We start from the raw sequence: 15035 nt of genomic DNA, 5'->3' as shown, positions 1-15035 counted from the left end.
AATCCCAGGAGCAAATATGAAGCCCATCGGAAACGCAGACGACTTATTAGCGACTGAAATTTTCTTTTACCGAGTTGCTTGATGTTATTATTGTCGAAAACAAAAGGCTGGGACTGATCTTGTGTTACAATTTGTTCTTAGTTCTTGTTTACTCTTTAATATAAATTATCAGGATGGTGGAGGGTGGAGGGTGGAGGGAGGGGCCTGGAGGAGGAGTGCTGTTCTTTAGACGCTTTGAACACAGAAAAACACTGCTGCGAAATATGGCCCTGAATTGATTCTTATTGTTAATTAAATAAATAGGCAATTAATCAGCCTATAACCAAGACTTGGAAACAGCGCACAAGCTTTCCATGATTCTGTAACAAATTCCATCTTATTAAGGTAAAAAATTAAATAAAGAAGCTTCAAGCATTGAGCCTAACTAAATCCCATTGCATTGCAGCTAGCTACTTTGGTTAGAAACTACTATTTTTTTCTATAACCTTGTAAAAAATATAAAGATGCGAGGAAGTTAAAAAGTTTGATGTCAGAATTTTTAAATTTTGATGTAAGAATTTTTAAAATATTGAGATGGTGATGAACTAAGTGACTTTAAAAGAAAAAAAAGATTGAAAGACTAACATATTGAATTAACTAGAACCAACTATGTTTACCCCGTAAAACTCTTGATCTAGAATATGAACGCGTGATAACACCATAAAATCTAAATTGGAACAAATTAGGAACCGTGATTCAAATTAACCAAATATTGGAGTCCTGAAATAAAAAAAAAATCAATTAAAAAAATCCAAAAAATAGCTCGAGCAAATGTAGAACAATGGTTTGTGCTATGGCGTGCTCGGACCAATGTTCTTAAAGAAGAAAGAAAAAAGAATTAGAAACTCAGGTAATTGACTTAATTGGATCCATTAAATCAAGTTAATTTAACAATATGATTAAAAAAATAATAATGAAGGATAAATAAAAAAAACTTGAGATAATCTAAGTTATTTTTAAAATTAGTAAAAACTCATATAGAAACCATAAAAAAAGCCTAATATCAAAATAAATTAAATGCTAAAGAATAAAAAAATATATGATCTTAAAAAAGAAAAAAAAAACAAATGATTTTTCACATCTATGTTGGGGACTGAATATTTTTTATAACCTTAAAAAATATTAAAATAAATAAAAATCATTACATATTGAATGATATATTTTATTAATTGCCGTCAAGTCTAGAAAGGTAGACCTAAAACAATGTGAAATCACAAATATACCTTATATTGTGTATGGTTAAAGGAAATTATGATAAAGCTGGACTAATTTATTTATTTATTTTATCTTTTAAATAATCAAGTAAGTGCACTGTATATAAAATAATAAAATACTAAAATACCCCAAATAAATCTAAAATTACAAATAAATCTAGCGAAAAAGATATTTTACCCCTGGAAGAAAGAAGAGATGAGATATTAGTGACTAGTACTAGCAGCAAGGGTACAATATTATATAATATTGAAGAATTGAAGGATAGACGGTTTCGGAAGTTGGTTTGAGCCAGCAATTTGCATGGAAGAGATGGATGGAATAATTTATCAAATTGTGGGGACCACCCACCCCCACATGCTTTAACTAAACACACCACCACTCCGACCTGAACTATCAACCATCCTTTTGCTTCCATACCCCCACAAATTGTGTGAATTCCTCAACACCACAACTTTTTTATTTTTTATTGTTTTTTCCATCCTGAGAACATTTTATTCAAAAGGGCCCTTCTATTGTATTCGAGGTACCCAGCAATCCTTTCTACAAATTATGAACCCATTTTATTAGCATTATTTTATTAATATCTTTATATAATATTCAGGATTCAGTTACAACTTTCAGTTCCCTTTCCTCTCCTACCACCTCCTTTCCCCTTCTTCATATATAGGAGAATAAAATTCCAAACCTCTCTCTCTCTCTCTCTCTCTGAACCAGCAATCCTTTTTCTTTGTAAGCTCTTTGATGGAGTACTAGCTAGTAGTGTCAGCTTCTTGGATTTCCTTTTTTTTGGTTTTTTATCATGAACTCATAATTTTCATTTCATTTCTTGCTTTCCTTTTTGGGTGTCTAATTAATGGTTTCTAACTAATATTGCAGGAGACAAGAGGGCACCAAGGTAGATTGCTCATCCTAAACATGTATGAAGAGACAGCCTGCTTTGAAACCAACAGCTCCATAGTAGAAGGTGGGAATGATGATGGGTTTTGTCAAGTTTCACCATTCATGACAGGTAGCAGTACCACAAGCAGCTTTGAAGAAAGTCTCAAGCTCTCCATGGAAGAGCTCTCTAATCATTACCACCAAGAAGAATCTGCTGCTGCTGCCTCTATGGAAGAAATTCAACTTCAACATCACATGGCTTTTAACAACAACTGCCACCATTTAATGGAACAGTACCCTACAAATCATCATCAAGTCCTGTCATATGACCACCCCTCAAATTGGGATCCCAATACCATTCAATTCCAAGAGATGCACCAAGTACTTGATCAAAATGGCAACTTTAATGCTGCTGCTAATACACCATCCTCCTTGCTACCCGACCTTCTCAATCTTTTCAACCTTCCCAGATGCACATCAACATCCACTTTGCTTCCGAATTCATCAATTTCCTTTACAAACCCTGCCCATAAGACTCCCTCGGGCTTTATGGGGGTGGACAGTACATCTGTGCTTTTCGACTCAAACCCACTTGCTCCACAGTTCAGGGAATTGGTTCATTCCTTACCACCACATGGCTTGCCTGCACCCTTGTTTGGCGGTGGCCAAAGGGGTGATCACGTGGATGGACTAAGTGGAGGAGGTCTAAGTTACCAAGATGGGGGTCATGGAGATGGGGTTTTTGAGTTTACTGCAGAAATGGCTTGTATTGGCAAGGGAATCAGGAAATCTGGCAAAGTTACTAAGCATTTTGCAACAGAACGCCAAAGGAGAGAGCACTTGAATGGAAAGTATACTGCCTTGAGGAACTTGGTTCCAAATCCTTCCAAGGTACTGCTTAATAAATATCCCCTGATCAACTCTATCATCATATTTACCTGATTACTATATATAAATCAGAATTATTTGGTTTCATATACTTGGATACTAATTATACATTATTTGGTGGGGTAGAATGATAGGGCATCTGTGGTTGGAGATGCAATTAACTATATCAAAGAACTTCTTCGGACGGTTGAGGAGCTGAAATTACTAGCGGAGAAGAAGAGAAACGGCAGAGAGAGCAAAAGGCGCAAGACTGAAGAAGATGGGGGGGTAGACGTTCTTGAGAATTCCAACACGAAGGTTGAACAAGATCAGTCAACATACAATAATGGTTCCTTAAGGAGTTCTTGGCTTCAGAGGAAATCCAAGCATACCGAGGTAGATGTTCGCCTAATCGCAGATGAAGTTACAATCAAACTTGTTCAGAGAAAGAAGGTTAATTGCTTGTTATCTGTTTCCAAAGTCCTTGATGAGCTTCAGCTTGATCTCCACCATGCTGCTGGTGGCCTTATTGGGGATTACTACAGCTTTCTGTTCAACACTAAGGTCAGTTTTTATCATGTATCAGCTAGCAGCTTTGATTAGCTAATTCCTTATGTTATGCACATAATTAACTAAAATGGTGGGTTTCGATGGATATTAATTAAGACATGTACTCTTGATGTTGCAGATAAACGAAGGATCATGTGTCTATGCTAGTGGAATAGCCAACAAACTGCTTGAGGTTGTGGACAGACAGTATGCATCCAGTACCAGTGTACCAGCAGGCAGTTGTTAGTAGTGTCGGAGGGCATCATGTTCCTAGTTAGAAATATCAACCCTTTTTTCCTGTGCTTTTGTTTAGACAATCACTCTTTTCCTGTGTTGAGGGAACAATTGGAAATTAATAGTCAAGATACACATACCAGTAGTTATAATGTTGGTGAGAGGATAATCATAGGACTTCTGTTTTATGTTTCTTAAGTTTCAAGTTTATGCTAATTAATTATGTTCCTTGTAATGTTGGTGAACCATGTAGCATGCTCTGATCAGTTTTTGCAGAATCTCATAAACTTGCACAGAATAAATCAATCAAATGATCATTAATTAAACATTCCAGGCTCCACCCCATATAAAGTAAACTTCAGCTTCGCTTGAATACTGACTGACACAGCATTGAATCAGGAATGAAGTTTAGTCTTATGTTCTTGGAGTGAAAGAGTTGTATATTCGTTTTAGGCCAATTTTAGAATTATCCATGAGATGGTTGGCTTTTAAGAGGCTATCTCAGAAACTAATAAAATGATCATGACAGGCTTCACTTTTGCCCATCAGCTAATTCAAAAGAAGTAAGCCATTTCTGACAGAAATATTCCTTATGGAGTTGTTTGCTCGCTACCATTTTCATCCACTCCTATTACATATTGGCACCTTATTTATCCATAATGGCAAACAAGTATTTTGAGAAGCAGTTTGAATTAGCATATGCCACAAACCCACCAATGTTTCTACATATGCTTGCGGCTGCTGCAGGTTTCTGTGAAATTGTAGAACGTACCAAGGATAGGTTAGTTCGCCCTCTTCGTCGATGAAAGAACCACACAATGCTGGCTATTCAAATTTTGTTTACCATCTTTGTTTTGGGTGCCCTGTAGTCTTTTGCATAAACTATTGTTGTTGAATCATAACAAGATTTCCGAATCGAGAGAGACACTGAATCTTAAAGGAAACCAAGATAAAAGAGGAGACGCCCTCAATATTGCAAAAGAATCAAGGTTTTTATTTCGTTTTTAAGCTAAATGTCTACTCGAGATGTTTATTTATCGGCACCCAAATAAATTAAAAGGTCCTGATAAAAGTAAGAAACATAGATATTAAAATTAAGCCCTATATTTCTTTCTGAAATAGATAGCTCTAAAAACTGTACTGTGTGGGCATACATCAGTTATATTGACAAATTATTTCATTTTCTACGAGCAAATGACTGCCCGATGCCTTGCGTATTAATGGTTCAACTTGAAAACGCTTCCTTTTCTGGGATAACCATTTCATGCTCCAAATGCATCGAAGTTGAGTAAAAAACGAAAGACATGGTTTAAAATGTGGTTCGGGCATTAAAAATAAATTTCACCAATGTATAACTCTTTTCCTTTGATGGCCTGTGTTGATGTTATGTGTAACTGATGTCCGTATAGTAAATTGTGGTTTGGCAGATTCAATGGCGGGGTCACTCGTTCATTTACTGGTAGTGCTGGAGCTGGAGATTGCAAAAAAACTCCTTCCATTCAATAATCTATATGGAGGTGATAGTTTCAGGTTTCTGTTACCCTTAATTTTGTTAGATTTCTTTTTTTATTTTGTTGCAGAGTCTTTGGACATAGTGGCATGAGATGAATTGCTCTGTTGGATAAATTAATTCACAGGCCATCTTCTTAAGAAGCCAAAGCTATGGTAGATGCATTTATCTCTATAAATGCAGATTTTGGTTCAAAAGGAAAGAAAAGGTTGTGATGGTTTTTAGCGGACCGGTATTGCAGTCAGAGATGATGCGATTAAGGCCCCTGAAATTCCTGGCTTGAAATGTTGACATTGCTTGCAGAAACTAAAATGTTTCTTGAATTCCAAAGGGTTTGCAAGAGTGCAATGCGATTGCCTTTTAGAAGAAAATAAATATATTAGACATCGCTTGCAGGGTTTTCTTTCCCTGAGATTTGGGTTCCGCTGGCAATGCCCTTCTTGCCGGTCATCTTGATTCTCAATGAACTTCCAGTGGCTTTGCTAAAGCCGTGAAGGAAAACTCTCGCTGGTTTTGGCGTTGCCAGTCCCTCTTCTCCATTTGTTGATGCCATCAATGATGCTTCCATCTCAAGGCATGTGGTTTATGGTTAACCGAGTCTACAAAATTCAAAACCGAAATATTACTCTGTTTTTTAAACTTAGAATTTCCGCTTATTATTTGGTTTTTCGTTAAAAGCTGAATTTTTTATATAAAAAATGATATCATTCTTGATCCCCTGAACACAATTGTTTCCATGAGTTAGATCTTCCATGTTAATTTGATATGTCAAAAGACTCATTTTTAGTATTTTTTTCATTAATTTATTTTGAAAAAATAATAATAAATATCATTCCATAGATCCAGTCAATTATAAAATAGCATCACACAATCCATCCCCTTTGAAAACCATTGTAGAAAAAAAACAATAGGAAGAACATTTTGTAATTTGAACTGCGAATCAACTGAAGATCGATTTGTTTCTACTGATATCATTCGACCCCTGATTGCATACTCCTTGATGATACTGGAGGCGGATTTGCTACCATTCAAGAACCACAAGAAATGAGGGATCCAGACCAACGAAAAGATAAAATTTAACCATCAAAACTCTGCACACGCCACAACAAGGTTAATATTAAAATTGGCACAGTATTTAATTGTTTTTACAATCCAGAGCTGCATCACTCCAAACGCACAGCAAATGACTGCAGCCCATAAGCTTGTACTTTAATCTTCTTGTATGGAATTTATACGAGTCAGCTTGTATACAATTTTGGAGCAAAACAAAAAAATAAATCAAAAGAGATCCCATATTGAGTCAAGACTTGGAAGTTGATGGCTATATCTTCCCACAGCGCTCCATCTAACAGCATATTTAAACATCCGTGGAATTCACATGGTCCTCTCAGGTTCCAAAGCTGGACAGCAATTCACCGCTCTCAAGATTGTTTTCTGTGTTATTTTCCTTGGCTGAAGGAGGAGGTGATCTTTCTCCGGCCAAATTCAATCGCAAAGGCCGCCCTTCCACCTCCTAGTATAATCACACATCAGCTGATAAAAAAATGAACAACCAAAATGATTCAAGGATGCAAAAGCAATAGCAGAATCCGGTTTTACCTCTCCATTCATGGCTTCTAAAGCAGCTTCTGCATTCTCAGCAGATTCAAAAGAGACAAAGCCAAAACCTCGTGATCTTCTTGAGTCCCTCTCGTAGATGACTTTGGCACTTAATACCCCTGGCTGGTTAGCAAATGCGTCTCTAAGACCCTCAGACGTTAGGCGCCAACCAAGGTTTCCTGCATATATCTTGTGTTCACTGTCTATAAACCCCTTGTAGCCACTCTGTATCCTTGGTCCCATTACTTCCCTCTCACCTCCCCTTGGCACTTCTGGGAAGTTCACCCTCACAGATCGACCTCCAAATTGCTGTCAACCATCACCATCACCAACATCATCATCACCATTTTTCATCTTCTTGTAAGGAGCTCAATTAGCGGCAATCAAATATAAACACAGTTCTCAACTACAATAACATACATCTTGAAAAGTGCACACATGAGGAATAAAATATATAGTTGGGGATAAGGATAGGAGCAAGTTATGCCAAGTTCCAAGTTCAGAACAACATTTCCATAAAGAAACTCTTTAGTTGACAAGGCATCCTCTAACACCACCAATTAGAGTTTGGATTCTTTTTATTCAAATAAAGAACTAGCACATATTCAGTTGACAGCAAAAATCATGGATAGAACTGGACAAAACCTCAGCACGAGTTGCTAACCATCTGAAACTTCATTTGAAACCAACCCACAATTTTATTTTATTTTAGCAATGCAGAGACTGCAATAAACATATGATTAGTTTCGCACCAGTTCAACGCAACAACAACACTGTACGAAATGCTGACAATTGGTAAGGGAGCAAGATGGATTGCTAACTTTATTGACAAAAGAGAAATCATTAACCGCAATTGATTAGAGAGATGAGCATTCTCCACCTCCACAATACATCCTTTAAACAACCTCGTAACAGATCACATCAATGCAAAACTAAAAATTCTGTAAAGTCACTGCACTCGAAATCATAGATAGCTTTAACAAATCCAAAAAACAAAAGTCACTTACTGCTCCATTGAACATCCGAATCGCTTTTTTAGCTTCTTCAACACTTCCCATGGTAACAAACCCAAAGCCCCTGCTCCTATCCGTAACTCGATCATAAATAACCTTAAAACCCAAATTAAAAAAAAAAAAAAGGAACCATGAGCACAATTCATTCGTCTAATACTCCAAAAAGCAGTGAATAAAGAAGAAAAAAAGAATATTCAAATCCAATTAGTAAGGAGACACAAGAAGTCAGACCTCAGCACTGAAAACACGACCAGCTTCCTCAAAAACCTCAGCCAATTCCGAAGAAGTCATTGAATATGGTAGATTTCCCACATAAAGCTTGCCTTCTTCAGTTGCTTTTATGGCCTCCGCATCTCCTTCTTCTACAACTTCTTGGTCAAATTCGTCCGTTTCACTTTGTGGGTCATCTAGAGCTGTGGTGTTTTCTTCTGTTCCAGCTTCAAAACTGTCAGAAGAGGCAGCAAAAATGCCACGGAAATGAGGGAGGGAGAGGAGAGAAAGGGAATTGGAGTCTTGGTTGTTGAGTTGGAGGGGTTTTAGAGGTTTAAGTAAGGGTTTTGATGAGAAGTGGGAAGGGAGTGGAAGTGGAGAGTGAGTGAAGGAGAGGTTTGAAAGCTTTGTGTGTAGTGGAGAGGAAGTTATAGTTGAAGCTGCCATGGAGAGAGCTGACATTTTCTTTTCGAAATTATGCGAGACAATTGAAAGGAAAACGGAGGGTAGGAATGTTTTGGTGATATATTTTTTCGGGAGAGAGAGAGAGAGAGAGAGAGAGAGAGATAAGGTTTGTGAATTTTATTTCTATTTTGTTTTTTCAATTTGGTTTGCTTTTATTTTGTTTTGGTCCTTTCCGGCCAGTCTCTTCTTACTGGGCAGGTGGTGCTGTGATAAAAAGAAAATAGATTTGGGCTGGGCTCATAAATTGGAACGAAGACCCAAATGCTTTTCGCAGGATTGTTCCATCAAGTTGCAGGCAGAAGAAGGGACAAAGTTTTAAATCTTACAAATAGTGATGATAACACAAACGTACAGCAATATATTACAACCATGGAGTAGAAATCAAACTTCAAGAGCATCAAACATGCTTCAACACAGTTTTGGATAACAAATCAAGCACACACATCTGGGTGTTTTTGTTTCATTGCTGGAAAAACACCCCTTTATTATGTTGTCTATTGCCAAAGTTTTGTTTCAGTGCATTATGTTTTCAGCACCTCTGACCAATCCATGACAGCAAGGCTGTATGGAATGGCAAAGGTACCATTAATGCACTGGAGCCAAGAACGACTTGCCCTCACAACCAAATATTGAACTTCAAGCCAAGATTTGGTTGTCATGTTCCAGCAAAGTTCGGGTTTGGTCTTGTGCATGAAGCAAGCACCAACCCAATCCGTTCCCTTGCTATTTGAGGTTGCTGCAGTTGTCAGCTGCTGCAATCCACTTACTGGGCATGCCAATGCCATGCCCTCCCTCCATCCCTGAGAAACCATGGACAGTTGGCCCATGATGATTGAAAGGGAAGCGATCGACACCTCCCCTGCTGTACAAACTAGTCACTTCTGATCCACAGAGATTTGATCCACCACAATTTGCTTCCATTGAGGAGTTCAAAGTTGCACCAACTGATTCCAGGACTTCAGAACTCTGAGAGCCAGTTGGCTGCGAAAGTTGAAAATCACCAGCTTTCTTAGCCTCTGTTATGCCTTTTTCATCATTCAACTCTTTTGTGTTCAGGAAACGGCCACCGCATCCCCTTGGCCGGCGCATTGCGTGGAGATGGCGTGAACGGTGCATATAAGGCTGTCAACAGTAAAAACCTAATTATCGAGACAGAGCGAGAGGGGGAATTTACTTTAAAGAAGAAGAGAATCTTTCCACTAGCTTTAAGTGGTAGATCGAATTAACGCATGGTCGAATCTCAAATACAAAGACATTGCTACTGAATCAAGCATTCATTTCACCCAACCTAAGAATTCATATGCCATTATAATTGGATCAATCACCATCTGTCCTAAACATGTTACCAGTTAAAGGAATAATTGTGGTCGCTAGTTAACAAAGAAGCTTAAGTGTTAGATTGATACTTTGAGTCAAATGTTTTACAGAGGAAAGATGACAAAGGCTTGCCCTAGCATACAAACTTGAACTAATGTGTGTCTTTGGACTAGGAATTGAGAGAAGGGGTTTACCTATGAGGTCTAATTTGTCTGACCATATTTTCAATCTAGAATGATATGAAGTTTTATGTCCTAAAGATAGTGCTAGATTGAGGATCCAAATCAAGAGATCATACCTTACGATTTCTGGGCAATTTATTCTTCAGTGCAGCTTTTGCACGGGACTTCCTACGTCTCATGATTCCATGGTACTGCTTCGCATTTACATATATGGGTACATCATCTGTGGTCGTGCTCATTGGGAGCATAATCCGCCCCTACATTATTATGAATAAACATGGAGTTAGTTGAAGTTGCTAGATTTCTAGTTTGTCCATTTGTCGCTGGTTCTCTTCAAGCATAAACGAGAACTCAAATATGAAAAAGGGTTGTTCTATCACAATTATGTTTTAAATTTTTGTTAGGAGTTGTTCGAATGAAGGGGAGTTGTTGACCCCATCGCTTTCAGTAAACTACAGATTAGTAGAATGGAGATCGTTGTGCTTCACATGGGTAAATGTTATTGCAAAAGATGTATTTTCACTTGTGAGAAGGATCATATACCGAAATTTGAGGTCCAAAAGTTGAGAACAATCCATAACACTGGTCCACTACAGGATACTTTGCGCAGATCTACAGCCGTGTTCATCAAAGTACGAACCATTAGCCATCAATCACTATAAACTAGGTTTGAATACTGCCAGTATAAAACCTTAACTGAAATAAAACACGCACCACAGGCTGACCAAATCCCAGGTCAAAATGAGCATAATACTCCGGCAGAGCTGTTTGGAGTGAAATGGCTCCCTGAACAGATTTCTGTCCACCACCTGAAGGTTTGCAGTCACCTGAATGAGAAATTACCTTGATGGTTAACAAATAGTCATATTGGAAGTGCCTAGAGAAAACAATTGGTGGATAAATTTGGACTTAAATGGCTGATCTATCAACTAGGTACCAGAACTCCATGTGATACTTTCTTTTGTAACGATGGATCAAAACAACCAAGGGTATCTAGCTCTCTGATAAACTATTCAGTGCATCAAACGGGAAGAAGATAGTCTTTGAACAGGTTCTGGAAAATATAAATGCTAGGAAGCAGTATTTCACCCTTATGATATCACCTGGTCTTTTGGGCCATGAAAGATGAAGACATGTCAGACCAGTTGAGCACTTCATATTTCAAGCTACCCTTTTCCAGAATGACTGAAGCAGCATTTCCACGCTGCTTTCTGCATCCACTTGCCAAGAAATGACTTTGAGATGCAATCATCATTGATCACGATTTCTTCCAACGGATACATGTTTTCTCCATGCAAACGGATCCGATTACATCAGATCACAGTCCATGTTTTTTCTGGCACACGTTTGATTAGTTTAGCAACAATCATGTTTTCATGTTGCCTCAGTTTATTCCTTATCATACATAGGAGAAAGAAATCTTCTTTAGGACATTTATTTATCCCTAAGTTCATGAAGCATCTACCATAGAATAGACATTGTTGGCTCCGAAGTTATATAAGAACTAATTTTATGATTTTATCCATTTCAGTATAAAAGTCCTCCAAAAATAATGCAGGTCTTTGGGCACTGTTCAGAGCTATATGGCCGCAACACATTTGAGCAGCGAATGTTCCAGTTTTCTCATAATATATCTTTCTCAAGTGGATTTTTTGGCTAAATTCTAGTATGAATGTTCATTTTTCACACACAACTATTCCTTATCTACCACTGTCTAAACAGAAATCATGTTGGAAATCAACCAAGTGGATATTAATCTTTAATCCTTATATCCTAGAAATTTGATCTCCTAATAGGTATTGGTGTCCTACTAGACCTAGTATTTGTTGTTAGTCCTATTTAAAAATGATTTCCTATTTAATGTTAGAACTTGTTATTGGTTACAACTTCCATAAATGTAAGAACTTGGTCTTCTCTTAAGTGTGTGTAGTGTTTTTTTTCCTTGAAAAAAAAAAAAAAAAAAAAACACCAGTGCCTTGTGTGGTTTAGAAAAAAGTTGTGTTGTGTGTGGGTTGAGTTGCAGCCAAACATATTTGTGTGTGTCTTGTGAGTGCATTGTGACACTGTGTAGGTTGTGTGTGGCAACCTGTGTGTGCCATGTGAGCTACACATTGCGTATGGTAGCATGGTTTGGTGAATCAAGAGTTAAATTGTAACTATTGTTTTATATTCTGGGAAATCATAAATTTTTGTATTTCCCGCAAACCAACAAGTTCCCTTCTTAGTAAAAAAAATAATAAAAAAAAAAAAAAAAAAAATATGGATCGATCCACCATATCACTTAACACTCTAGTTTATCTAATTTGATTCAAACATGCTTCCAACCTTAAACTTGCCACTGCATGCCTCCAGCCTTTTGGGGGCACATCCACTACTGTGAATGGAAACTGAAAAGCTACTCTTATATCCTATTTGACCCTTAATTACTGGCTAAATTATAAATCCTCATTTGGGCAGAAACAACTTCCATTGTCTCGAGCCTCGATCATAAAACAATCATTTTGTGGCAAAAAAGTGTTAAGAAATAGATTGATTTCGTAAATCTAAAACCTTCTGGTGCAAAATGCTGTAGTCCAGAGGTTATACAGAGCACAATACAAAGTTTCACAATGCCTTTTGAAGCTGCAAATTCGTAACTAATGACAAGAATTACCAAAACAAATGTAACAAAACAATTAGAAAGACATCTATGCAAATTTCTAAACCATGAAAAGGAGAATGATTTACCGGGAAATATAGTGAATTGAGTGATATTCCCTTTATCCAACCCTTGCTCAGTACCCATTCTGGCGAGCTTAGTAGCATTTTCACCTCCACCGGCAGGCTGTTCCATGGGTAAAGCATTCAATAGGCCACAAGATTCACCATTAACAGCCTGAGACCCAAATGCATTCCACCATGGCACTGTTGACAACTGCACATTTGGATTATGGACACTTCCTTCATGTTCTTTGAGATAAAAAGTTTTCATAGCCATTAAATTCCCTCTGAAATGACCTGACTGATTGCTTTGACCGTCTTTATCTCAAGAGTTCAAACTCATTCCTGGAGGTTCAACGATTTAAAAAAAAAATTCTCACGAATTTTTCTGCTGAATTCAACCTCATAAGAATATGAGAAATAAGGACAGAATTCATGTAACTTATATCACCAAAGACTTTTCCATTGTAAAACGCAACCCCCAAGAAAAAAAAATTCTGCTTTGATAGCCAAAGTAAAGAAAGATAGAAGAAGCAGAAATGTTTTATTTATTTATTTAAGAAAAGAATCAAATCCTAGAAAAGAGCATCACCACGTTACTGTAAAGAGCAATTAAACACCAACCAAATAAAATGGAAAATACAAGAAAATGAGGTGAAAATACAGACATGGAAGACAGTTTCTTCATTAATAAATAAACAAGACATGAAATGAGCCCATCTTAGAGTACAAAGATCGCGACCATATAAATTATAAACCGGAGATACACTGTGAAGAAACCAAGAAAATAAAACAGAGAAGAAGCAGGTACTCAAGACAGAGTCAAAACTGAAATATTCTGATTAAAAGACAAAATTTTGTGAGACAAAGAAGATGACATGCATACTCACAGAACAGAAGCAGAAGAAGAAGCAAGCATCAACTTAGGTCTCACACAGAAACCAGAGAAACCCCTTTTAATTTGTCAAGAGCCATTTTTTTTAAAAAAAACTTTCAAGCAACAAACAAAAAGAAAGCAAGAGAGAGAGAGAGAGAGGAGGGGGTGGTAAATGCACCCAAGTGTAATGGAACTCCACACTAGTAACCAATGAGCATTAGCTTTCATGCAAGTCTCTTTGTACACTCACAGAACCGGTATATTAATGCAATAATTTATTGTTCTCTTTGTCTCTTCCTGGTGCTTTCTAACCTTGTTCTTTATTTTTGACCATGTACTTACAATCCAACCTTGAAGGTCTCATTTCCATTTGTTTTTTTTTTTTAATGTCCAAAAATGGGTGTATTGGGAATTGAGGCCATGTAACGTAACGAGAGGCTTAGAACTGATACCTGCCATCTATTCGTCGTACCTTTGTAGCTACCAACATCTGTTTTTCCAATTGGAGTGTTTGTTTTTATGATTAGACATACCATTAAAAATTCTTTTTAAACTGTTCTCCCTTATAAATTCAGATGTATATGATATTTAATATTAAAAGATATATAAATAAATTTATTTTAATTAAAAAATATTTTTTTAAAAATATAATACATCGTATTACCAAACATACATTTATTAATAATTTTGGATTACAAATAATTTTTTTTTTAATGAAAAAAAAGGTAAAATTTAACATGCAAATGATTTTTTTTCTTACATATGGCTTATGTACTCTACATCTGGATATAGCTAATGTTTGGGAGGGCACTCTAAATAGAGATTTGTTAAAATTTATTTTTTAAAGAAAGTAATTTTATATTTTTGAATTGTTTTGATGTACTAATATTAAAAATAAATTTTACAAATAAAAAATATATATTATTTTGATATATTTTTAAAAAATAACTACTACCATACTTTCAAACCCCGTACAAAAAAAGTGTTGTTCTTATATATGCTTTCATTTAAGAAGAAATAATAATATACATAATTGAGTATTATTTATGTCTTCGTTAGTTTTATATATGTGTGTGTCTTCTTAAATAACATGGCATTTTATATATTGAATAGTTAATTAATTTCATTTTAATTAGAAAATAAAATAAAATGTGAAAATTAAGATTAAAAGGACATCTATTCCTTAAAACAATAAATATGGATTTCTAGAAATTCATATAAATAAGAAGTTTAAGTTAAGAAATTATATACCAATTCTACTCACTCGTATAAACTCCCTAATTTTGGCAAATTCTTTCTAAGCGAACAAATAATTGTTTTTTTTCAAATAAAGTACTTAATTAAGGTTTTGGATGCAAGAATTTATTGAGAATCATATT

At 36.3% G+C, this 15035-nt stretch overlaps 3 protein-coding genes across 5 annotated transcripts; 1 reads left to right on the top strand and 2 right to left on the bottom strand.

Moving 5' to 3' along the window:
* The first annotated feature begins 1819 nt into the window (after positions 1–1819).
* On the top strand, positions 1820–4028 carry LOC118043805 (transcription factor bHLH91). Its single transcript, XM_035051881.2, has 4 exons — positions 1820–1983; positions 2131–3024; positions 3148–3564; positions 3689–4028. The coding sequence occupies exons 2-4, from the start codon at positions 2170–2172 to the stop codon at positions 3794–3796; spliced, it is 1380 nt and encodes a 459-aa protein (XP_034907772.1). The 5' UTR covers positions 1820–1983; positions 2131–2169; the 3' UTR covers positions 3797–4028.
* A 2355-nt stretch (positions 4029–6383) lies between these two features.
* LOC118043807 (33 kDa ribonucleoprotein, chloroplastic) lies at positions 6384–8696 on the bottom strand. Its single transcript, XM_035051884.2, has 4 exons — positions 8137–8696; positions 7900–8001; positions 6893–7201; positions 6384–6806 (listed from the first exon to the last, which is right to left on the bottom strand). The coding sequence occupies exons 1-4, from the start codon at positions 8575–8577 to the stop codon at positions 6681–6683; spliced, it is 978 nt and encodes a 325-aa protein (XP_034907775.1). The 5' UTR covers positions 8578–8696; the 3' UTR covers positions 6384–6680.
* Positions 8697–8884: 188 nt separating this feature from the next.
* Positions 8885–13832, bottom strand: LOC118043808 (nuclear transcription factor Y subunit A-10). Of its 3 annotated transcripts, XM_035051885.2 has the most exons (6): positions 13670–13826; positions 12807–13124; positions 10794–10906; positions 10623–10691; positions 10196–10336; positions 8885–9702 (listed from the first exon to the last, which is right to left on the bottom strand). In XM_035051885.2, exons 2-6 carry the CDS (start codon positions 13054–13056, stop codon positions 9304–9306), a joined length of 972 nt encoding a protein of 323 aa, XP_034907776.1. In that variant the 5' UTR covers positions 13057–13124; positions 13670–13826; the 3' UTR covers positions 8885–9303. The 3 variants fall into 3 exon arrangements, with proteins under 3 accessions (XP_034907776.1, XP_073266152.1, XP_073266153.1); XM_073410051.1 differs by having other exon boundaries at positions 12807–13826; XM_073410052.1 differs by lacking the exon at positions 10623–10691 and having other exon boundaries at positions 12807–13832.
* Positions 13833–15035: the final 1203 nt, after the last annotated feature.

The sequence above is a fragment of the Populus alba genome, chromosome 6, assembly GCF_005239225.2.
Source record: "Populus alba chromosome 6, ASM523922v2, whole genome shotgun sequence".
NCBI lineage: Eukaryota > Viridiplantae > Streptophyta > Magnoliopsida > Malpighiales > Salicaceae > Populus > Populus alba.
This window is presented reverse-complemented; position numbering and strand designations above follow the sequence as displayed.